Source organism: Hipposideros armiger, unplaced genomic scaffold, assembly GCF_001890085.2.
Source record: "Hipposideros armiger isolate ML-2016 unplaced genomic scaffold, ASM189008v1 scaffold_205, whole genome shotgun sequence".
In the NCBI taxonomy this organism is placed as follows: Eukaryota; Metazoa; Chordata; class Mammalia; order Chiroptera; family Hipposideridae; genus Hipposideros; species Hipposideros armiger.
The window spans coordinates 1,597,954-1,608,743 of NW_017731555.1; the positions used below are offsets into that span (position 1 = coordinate 1,597,954).

Consider the following 10,790-nt stretch of genomic DNA (forward strand, 5'->3'; position numbering starts at 1 on the left):
AAAAAAAAAAAAAAAAGAAAAAAGAACAAGAAAAAAAGATGTATGACCCCGCCCCTCAGGATTTTGATTTGTAATTTTGTGGTGGGACTGAAGAATAACCATCTTCCATAAGCAGTACAGGTGCTGTTAATCTCATGATCTGTTGATTCTTACCAGTTTCTTCCTTAGAGCAGAATCTAAATTCTAAGCTCTGGAGACACTCAGCTTAGTCCAGAGCTGGTAGGTCCTACTCCTATCTTTAAGGATTCAGGCATCCTACCCCTCCACCACCAAGAGCTCAGAAGTAGAGTAGGTGTCCAAGTCAGTCTAATGTATTTATTCATTCCACAAAAATTTTTGACTGCCTGCTATGAACTAAATACTATTCTAGGGTCTGAAGGATACATTGGTAAAATAAATAGAAGTCCCTTACATTCTAGCTGGGAGGAAATAATAAATCAATAAACATAGTAGATGAGCAGCACTATGGGAAAAACTAAGCAAGGTAGGGGATCCTGAGTGCAGAGGGTCTGCGGGCATTGCAGTTTTCAATGGGGTGTTCTGGGTAGGCCTCACTGGCAAAGTAACTCGAAGGTGAGCCGTGTGGCTCTCCAGGAGAGTGTTCCAGGCAGAGGGGACAGCCAGTGTAGAGTCCCCAATCAGAAGCTGAGCATATCTGGTATGTTAACAGAAATAGGAGGCCAGTGTGGCTGGAGTGGCATGAGAGAGGGAGAGGCATGGCAGGAGCTGAGGTCAGAAAGGTTACAGGGGACCACATCATGCCCTTATGGGTTGTTGGCGTTTACTCGGTGAGATGGGGAGCCCCTGGAGGATTCAGAGCAGTGACATGATTTGATTTACCTTTGTAAACGATCACTCAGGCTGCTGACGTGGGGACAGGAATGGAAGGAGGGAGATTAGTTAGGAGATGCCCAAGAATCCAGGTGAAATGTTCATGGCTGGCAAAGGGGTGGCAGCAGCGGAGATGCTGAGACTTTAAAAACAGTCATAAATGCAAGTTCATTCTTGGCATTGATATCACATGATGTTACTTTGTAAAACTAGGTGGCGATCAAGGTTAAAATTTTTATGTATCTTTAAAGTGAAAACACTAAATTTAAAATTATTCTAAAGAATTCATGGGTATCTGAGAATATGATTAAAGACTCCAGTCTGAAAAACAATGCAATAGGAGAAAGGCTTTATTTGAAAACTCTGGCTGGTTATGTATACAGGATGCTCTAAAGCAAGTCCACTCAGGAAACGGGATTGAAGATCAGAAGGCAGATTTGTGGGTATAGAATAATAACAGAGGGAGTGGCCTTCTCAGGGAACACAGCCCTTGGACAAGGGTAGCTGGTTATCCTATCTGCATTTGCTCTACAGATATTTCTATTTAGGACTCTACCAGTTGAGGAGAACAGAGCACCACCTTTCTTGCATTATGCTAGAGAAACACTGACAAATTATTAGTCATTGATTTCCTTTTCCTAGACTCCATCTTGAATCCATGCACCCTCCCTGCCAGTGCATCATTTCTAGGGAAATAGGAATTGTCCTCTCTTCCTGACAAGGAAGGGAGTTGGACCAGATCAGTGGAACTCCGGACCTCATGCTTTTTCATTTAGCACGTTGCTAATTTCTGTCATTGAACTAAAATTATGAGGGACTCTTATATGCTATAGAGGATGGTAAAACAACTTTTTAATCTCTCCCAAGTCTGTCTACAGCAGACTCAGAATCATTCTTCTCCACTGTTCTCTGCCTACTCCTGGTTTAGATCTGTCTTTGATCAACCTTCCCCTTTCCCACCTCCAGCCTCAATTGAGTCAGTGCTAGGAACCGGGGAGCCCCACTGACCATGGCCATGTACTCCCTTCTGGCTCTGAACCAGGCTGGACGAGAGCCAGACTCAGCGCTGGGCTCCCTCCAAGCAGGCTGAGAGAAGGCATCCTGTTCCCAGGCAGGGATTCCTGGGGCAGCATCCAATCGCCAATACTTCCCTGGCCCTGTTGGTGCCAACGGAGGCATGTAATCCCTTAGGCCACTTGACAAATACCTACTTGTTCTTTAATATGGTCAGAACGGAGGTAGGGGGTTGCCTGGCCAGTTTAGATATGAGGGAGCATGTTCCAAATCCCAGGTAGCACTGCTCCTGAGTGTGCAGTGGTTGCTCACCCCCGCTTATGTGTCTGACACTCCACTCCGTGCTGACGCCTGCGCACGTGCCTCCAGCTGGCTGGACTACAGCTGTTGCCTTTATTTACCCCACCGTTTCTTACCTACTCGTGCTGCTTCTTCCCCAGCCTGGAACGCTTGTCGCTGGTAGCTCTTGCTCCTCAAATCTTCCCCACCCTTTAAAAGTCACAGCAGAAATAATCCCTCCAGAAAGCCTTCTCTGATCTACAACCAGAAAGAATCCGTCCTTTCTTTCTCAATGGCTGTACCCATTTTCCTGGACCTATCTTCAAACACAGACAACTTTCTCGTTTCTAGTGTAGCTACTGAGGTACATTTCTAATCTATTCTACCAGGAAATACGGTAGGACCCGGAGGGTATTCTGACTGCTTTTGTTTTTCCCATGAGGTTCTGCACATTGTAGGTACATAATATTTGTTCAATAACTCATAAATCAGAAGCATTGTACACATGGTACAAAATTATAGAACACTGAGTTCTTTACAAGTTTCCCTTCCGAAGCTGGGATCTTATACCTAAGCAGGGCTTCCCTGGGATCCCTGTTAGCCCCCCACTCACACCCAACAGACACACACCTGCAGCTAACGGGGCCTGCAAGGGGAGGAAAGCCTCCAGGCCCTTGACCCAGCTGGAAGCCAGCACCCCTTCTGATTGGTCAGTGCCTAGGCCATACCAATTGTTAAATATTATGGCTATCAGCCCTGCATCTAAGACGGGCAGCATTCAACTAAAAGACATAGAAGAGACACTGGATACAAATCCATGTTACAGCAGCAGTAGGGTGTTCCCATTGTGTGTGAGACACAGGCCAGGTGTGTTGAGGGGAGTGAGAGAGGGTGGGAAGTTGGATGTTGCTGCTGGATGTTGGAAGGCAGGGACTTATTTCGCCTTTTGTTAATTATTTGTGTGACCTTGGGCAAGAAAAGCACTGGCCTGGCACTCAGGAGACCTGAGTTCTAGATCTGGCTCTGACACCCATGTTTGGATCTTGGGCATATTCCTTCATCTTGTCACAGTGAATTCATTGACACCATAGGGGGGTGATTGAGGTTATAGTGAAAGTCAAGGTTGCTCTGCAGATGTAGAAAGTCATGAATGGAGCCTCGAGGATAGTTAAGTGAAAGGGAGAGCATTTATATAGTGAGCCTTCCTATGGAAGAAAACATCCATTTTGTCCTGTGCTTTAACAGGATATACTTATTGGCTGCACACCAAGCTTTGGAATTGAGCGTCTGGCAAAAGATGGAGTAAATAAACAGGTATATTCAACATCAACCTGGCAATGTACCCAATGGTCTGAAGTGTTTTTGCTTGAAGTAGATCAGAACTGTTTCTTGTCAGGTCAAATCACAGTTAAAAGCCATTCTTCTCCTCCTCCTCCTCCTCCTCCTCCTCCTCCTCTTTCCAAAAATTGGAAAGACAATTTTTGTTGTTTAAGTTCTTTATTATTTCCCCTCTGAAGGGCTCACAACATTGCCAGGTGAGCCCAAGCTGTGCCCAGTGAGCATGGAATAGGTTATGTAATTGTCTGGCATAGTTTAATTTATTACTACTTTTAGTACTTGGTTAAAAAAAAATCACTTCTTGGTTATGTTTTTCTGTGCAAATAGAATTGCTTAATAGAAGAAAAGGAAATAGAGCAACTGTTACTAAATGACTCAAAAGCAGAAGTTGCGTTCCTTCCACGTGAGTGTTCAGAAGTCTTTCAGCCACACACTCTGGCCTGGCAGCTCAGAACTGGGGAAGGCCTGAGCTGTGCTGAGCAAAGTCAGGAGTGAAGATATGTGAGCTGCCCGAGGAACATAGGCAAGAGGCAGACATGTGCGGGTGGTGGTACTGGGGATGAATCTTTGAGCAGAGTCATCTAACAGGCATGAACACCACCCACAAACCCAGTTATAATCATGTAACAGAAATACATGTTGTGGACTTGCAATTTCTCAGACACACATTGTGTTTCAGAAATCTTGAAATCTTCCCATAGGAACTTTCTCTAAATTGGTTCTGTTCAAGCCCAAACCCCTGACCAGTAAGATAATTTTCTCGATTTGGGAGCCATTTGGAATCTGAAAGTCTTCAAAATAAGCATATTACAATAATGGAACAGAAATGACAATTTTAACAACATGTACTTAAAGATGAAATGTTATCATTGGTTAGACAGATATCAGATTTATCCAAGACATAATCCCTAGCCCCTTTTTTCCCATAAAAGCCAGAAATATAGTACCAAGTAGGAAATAAAGGCTGCTGGGTGAGTGCTAAAACAGCTGATTGTTTCTCTGGCAAAGGGGGTTTTCATAACTCGTTCATAACACCACTGAATTAATGCGAAGTCTTGCTGTGGGCTATCAATTAGCTCCTACAAGTTTTGGTTTCTGTTTTTAATCTTGGTAAGAGAGTTGGTGGCAGAGCAAACTCCCACCAACTGCAAATTCAGAGAAAGAATGGACCCTGAAAGAGAGTGGCACTGACAGGTAGAGCCAGAGTTTTAACAAAGGGAGCTTTGTTACACAAAAAGGATTTTGGAGATGGTATTTTAACACATCCTGCCTCAGAAAATTAAGTTTTCTGATTGCTTTTGTTGTAAAAATGCAAGTGTATAAAATATGTGTCTGATTAGTTTCATAATAAGGAGACTGCTCCCCAATTTGGCCTGTATCAGATATAAGCTGATGCTTTCATTTTACTTGAAGTTTGGTATTTTAAGAAAGACTTTAAATTTAAGTATTATAATTGAGGGACAACGCAGTTGTCTCTTTCAGGTCTCTGATCAATGTCACAATCTCAATGAGGCCTACTTTAACTATCTTATTTAAATTGTGATAATGTCCCCAACCCTCACACTTTCTTTTCTCCATAGCACTTACCACTTCCCAACCTACTAATTTGCTTATTTATTATATGTATTTATTGTCTTTATATTAGATATGTCCTTCTATTAGAAGGTAGCCTTCTAACTATATTATGTCCTTATATTAGAAGGTAGCCTTCATGAAGGCAGGGCTGCCTATGTTGCTCACTGATACGTTTTTAGGGCCACAAACAGTGCCTGGTATATGGTAGGCACACAGCAAACATGTGTTGAATGATTGAACGGGCATCTATATACCTGCACTTTCAAATCCTCTCCTGTTCATAGCATGCCACCAATATCTAAGAACACTAAGGTTCATTTCTTAAAGGCAAAAACCCCTGTGGGTGTATACCTTGTATCAAAGTATGTAGTCAGAGAACTGAATGTTTGAAGCTCCAGTAGCTCTTTGAACCTTTGCTAGAAGCAGCTAAGTGCCAACTCTGTGTCGGACTTAGAGAGAAAGCTCTCTGTTCCTAGGAAGTCAGGCTGCACATGTGTGTGAAGTACTCACTTCTGTGTACCCAGGGCTGAGCACGGAGGGGCCCCCAAAAGCAGAAGACCCTGCCCTTGTTCTCAACAAGTTGGCCCCCTGCCTGGGAATTATCTCCAGTAATGTCTACCTATGGTTCATGACTTATTAGCAAGAGGATCCTCCTAAGGTTGACAAATGAACTGCTTTAAGAAAAAAGAATCTCAAGTCAATGAAGAGCATTAAAAGTACTTGCAATCACTTGCTCAGACCGGTAGCCAATTCCTCTGACCTGGATACCAAAGATTTTAAAAAGTTAATTATTTTTGCAGTGAGGCTGTCCTGAATATTTTTAAATATCTCCCTGTGTGAGTGTGCTTTCGATGGAGAACTTGTATGTCTCCCTGCTGTCTTCTACTTGATAAATAATTCAGTCATGATGGAATGCCTAGCTCTCTTGTCTATGTAACTAAGACAAGCCTGTGCCTGACTCTTACCCTAGTTCACCAGTCAGAGCCTCCAGGTCCTCCCAGTGTTCTCACCTGATTGAAGCTGTCATCTGCTGGTGTCACTGTCTCTGGTCCCTCCACCTCTAGCCCCTCCTGCTCACCAGGTCCAGATTAATCCTTCTCAATCATGGCTTTCACCTTGTCAGGCCCCTCTTTAGGAATTCGTCTTACAACAACCCATAGAACTAAATCCAAATTCCTGTCCCTAGAATGTTAGGCTGTCCATCAAATTGTTACACCTGGTGGAGATGATCTCAGCTCCTACGCCTTGTCACAGTGAACATTGTGCTCCAGTCTGGTCTCTTCGCTCTTCTTTTCCCTGCCACGATCTCATTTTCCCTTTCCCAGCCCTTGCCCTCCATCCTTATATCTGTCTGCATGCCTTTGTACGGTTTCTCATTCATTCATCCATTAAATCAGCATTGAGCTTCTACCATATACAGTTGACCCTAGAACAGTGCGCTGACCCCACACACATATAACTTTAGACTCCTGCAAAACTTAATAGCCCACTGTTGTCTAGAAGCCTTATGGCTAATATAAACAGTCGATGAACACTTATTTTTTATGTTTTATGTATTATATACCGTATTCTTACAATAAAGTAAGTTAGAGAAAAGAAAATATTAAGAAAGTCATGAGGAAGAGAAAATACATTTACAGTATTGTATGTATTTATTGAAAAACATATGTGTATAAGTGAACCTGTGCAGTTCAAACCTGTGTTGTTCAAGGGTCAGCTGTACTAGGCAATGTTTTAAGCCCTAGAGACATAAACTCAGCAATTTGGAACATGCCCTCATCTTCTCCCTCAATCCAAGGCAATGCAAACCGTACTCTGCCCTCAGAGCCAATTCAAGCCTCCTCTTCTCAGAGGTTTCCCAATGGACCCCTGAGGACAATGGAAGGCAGCAGTGTAATGGGTGAGAGCAAAGCCTTGGAAATCAAATAAATCTGGGTTGGAGTTTTTGCTCTGCCACCAACTATCTATGGAATATTAGGCAAGCTACTCAACCTTTCTAAGCCTCCTATTGCCTCATCTATAAAATGGGGATCATAGTGCCTCCTGGGTGTGTTACGAGAATAGAGATAATAGTCAATTGTTATGTTGCTGTTATTATCTTTTTTTTCTCTGAAACCCTATAGCAGATAAATGATGCCTCGTCATTTAAGAACAAGTGAATAATGCTTGTAATGCTTTTCATGAAACTCCTTCCTCGCTCAGTACTTAATTCAGGATTTAACAAGTGTGTAATGAATGGGTGTGCAGGAAGAGGGCACTTGACTGTCTCATTGTCTCTTTCTTACTGGATCCCCAATTTCTCAGGGACATCAGCTTCTGGCTGTCCTTTCTGTACCACCTTCCTGTCAAGATGAACCGTTTCTGTTGACTGAAAACCATCAAGGTAGAAATGGAAATACCTCTGTTTGACCTGGGGCTAATGAAAGAGTGGAAACTTCTACAAACTGGAAGGTGCCTGAATTTCCAGCTAGTGTTAAGTGGCCATAACGAAGTATAACCCATGGCTTCAATTTGGTCTGTCAAAGACGGAATTAAAAGTAAATTTGAAGTTTCACAACATAGTTTTCTCTATTACGGGTGCTGCTGTGCATTGAAATTATGTGTATGAGGCTCATTGGGATGGGCAGAGATTCAATCACTGCTAATGGCTTAAGGAAATGGGGTGGTGAGAATTAGGGTCATCCATCCCAATTGGGGCAAGAAAAAGAACCAGGAAAGTGTTTTTCAATCTTGACATCTTGCCAGCTGGAGCTGGAAGGAAATGTTTTTTTTGAACTTGCTGAGCAGCCTACTCACAAATCATAGAGATAGCTGCATTCAATGAGAATAGATATAATTTTTATGTGGGCTAGTTAAAAACTTGCACCACCCCCTCAGAGTTGTGCAGAGCACCCCTTAGGGACCCTTGAAACTATACTACTTTACTAGGTAAAAGCCACTTTAGCAAATGCCGTGATAACTGTTTTTATGCAATGAGGCTATTGACACATCCCCAGTAACAGTTTGGAATATTATAAGATAAATATATTATAAATACAGTATAGCAGATGTACCCATAAAATCCTGCATATTTAAGCATCAGTAGATAACTATGATATTATTTACAAGGTATAATATTTAGGTGTGGTATCTGGTTTTGCATATCTATTGATGTTAAGTAGTCTTAAAAAGAATGCACATTCCAAACAGATTACAAATCAAATTTATAGCTTTTAAAAATACTTTCACATAATCTCATCTGGTTCTTATGACAACCCTGGCACAAAGGCAGGGTAGATAATTATCACCATTTCACAGGTGAAGGAAGAGAAAGGTTAAATGACTTGCCCAAGGTCACAAAGCCTCTACATAGCAGAACTGGGATAAGAAGCCTAGTAGCCATTATTACTTTAATTATTGGTATCATGATGATGATTATATTGACTCCCCGACACACTTCTCTGGTTTTTCCTGCTTTTCTGTCCTGTACACGGAAATTTCTAGAATGCATGTGCCCCTGAGCTGCTCCTATCCACCCTGGGCTGTGGAGAAGGGCGTCCCTGACTGGGTCTTGAACTTTCACAGGAGAAGATGGGGACTGGCTGGAAGCCAGTGAAGGTCTGGCCTTCACGGCCCATTTTCTAGTTTCCTCTGGGGCTGGTTAGAGTCAGATGGTTAGAGCTAGAGCCCTTTTCACATTTCATGTTTTTCTGGTTTCTAAAAATGAAACTTGGGCAAGAAACCCCTGCAGCAAGAGTGTTTGTCCCAGGCAGGGCGTTCCTGGCCAGTCTCCTCCTGTTGGTGGATCTGCCTTTGGGCATTCCTATTTCCCTACCTTGGTATGTGATCACTCTGACAGGTTTTAAAGATAAATCACATTCGGTGTCCAGATCTGACTACTGGATTAGAATGCAAATACAGTAGGTTATCTGATTTCATTTCATTAAAAAAATCTATTCTTGCAGTTGGGAGGTGCATGTGCTTATTAATATGCTGATGGGTTAGGAAGGAACTGTCCCCATCCCTGGGCATCAGGCTGAATGAGTTGAGTCTGAGGAGTGGTGGAGACCAGCACGGGCTGACACCCAACTGGTTTGGGGGTGGGGCACAGCTCAAGCCGGGGCTCTGGTGGTTCATTATCTGAAAGACACATCATTTACTCTCATTTGGTCTTTACTTGAATTTCTTTTGGAAAAAAAAAAAAAAGAAGCACACCCCAAATTCCAAGTAATGGAACTTCACACAGTTGGAAGCCCTGAGGTTGTATGAAAGCAGTGGGTTTTGGATGAACAAGAAAATGTTCCTAGCTGGAACTCATCCATGTTGCACATCTGCACGAATCCTGCTGCCTTGCTTTTCACGGTTGTTTCTGAGGGCAAGGACCTGAGTTTTGGATGCTCGCAAATCAGAACTGTGCCAGGGGAAACCCAGAAACATTTAGCAACTCGACCCAGAGAATGCCAAATAGCCACACACTCTTGTTGAGTCCCATCACACACTGCCTAGAGACAGGGGACTGAAGTCTGCAGGGGAAGGCATGACTTTGAAAGTCTCTTTAATAGGCTGGAAGAACATGCTTTCCCACGTAAACTCTGAGACATCTGGGGAGAGAAAGATTGGAAGGAAGATGGGTGGAGCCAAGAGCGCAACAGCAGCATGAACATGCCAGAGGAAGACAGGCAGATGGCCAAGATTCTTGGAGCAAGAGCTAAGCGGCATGGCAGGCCCCTCTCCCAGGAGAGGCACTCACTGGCCTAGAAGAGTTGGGTGGTGCCCGCCCGTTACCATAGCAACCGGGGGTGTTTAAAACCCTTGGGGATTGGTTAGAACTCTGGGTTGGGGGGTTGGGCTCCTTCTTCTTTCCAAAATTCGGAGGGTCTGAAGGGACTGTGGTGGGTTGGGGCTCCAGGAGCCACTTTCCCCCTGGCCAGCCAAGCTCTGGCCATCGTGTGATCAGGGATGGGCTGTCACGGCAGCAGCTGTGTGTCTCTCCACTACGATCTACATGTACAGTCATATTTGTTATTGTATTTAATCCTTTCAGCATAGATGTGATTTAATTTTTAAATTGTTCTTTGCGGGCTGAGAATTGTCTTCATCTCTCCAGAGTCTTTGCTTCACAGTTCCCGAGTCTCTAGTGTCTTCCATGACTTAGTTATTCCCCCTTCTCCCATCTCAGCAAGAAAGAAACTGAACATTGTGATGCTTAAAGGATCTCATCCTCTAAGTCCTAGGGAGGTTCATGCCTCCTGGGAGGAGGTGGCCTCCGGTACACCAGCTGTGTGCCAGTCACATGGGAGATAGGGGTGGGAGGACCAGGGAGGTCAGCCTCCTGCAGGCCTCGGCACCACCTCTCTTTTCAGCCCTCTTCCATTCTAAAACTAAACCGCAGTCCCTAAGCTGTACTCCATTTCCTGGCTCTCAGTAATCTTTGGTGTGAGAACAGGCAGAGGAATCTCCTGGGGGTATATTTGGAAGGAAGGGAGTAAGCGCAAGGTTGGATAACAGCCACCAGCGGAATCTAAAGCAGTGGTTCTTCGCCCCGCTGCACAATAGAATCATCTGGGAGCTGTTCAAAACAATTGTGACGCCCAGGCCCCGGCCTGGGGGTTCAGTTCAACAGGCCTGGACAAAATGGTTGTTTTTTCTTTTGACAAAGGTATTTTTTTGGAACCATCCCCAGGTGATTCTGAGATGCAACCAGGGTTGAGAACCACTGAAGTAAAGGTGAGTGACCTGGACACAGCACAGACAAGATCCCTGTGTGCCACACG

General features: G+C 43.9%; 1 protein-coding gene across 1 annotated transcript in view; it reads left to right on the forward strand.

Annotated features, from left to right (window-relative positions):
• Positions 1-7,559, forward strand: part of LOC109388725 (uncharacterized) — a 26,836-nt gene extending 19,277 nt beyond the window's left edge. Inside the window, exons 7-8 of the mRNA XM_019653699.1 lie at positions 3,370-3,438; positions 7,342-7,559. Coding sequence (XP_019509244.1) covers positions 3,370-3,438; positions 7,342-7,446 — 174 coding nt within the window. The 3' untranslated portion in view covers positions 7,447-7,559. The remainder of the gene's footprint in view (positions 1-3,369; positions 3,439-7,341) is intronic.
• Positions 7,560-10,790: the final 3,231 nt, after the last annotated feature.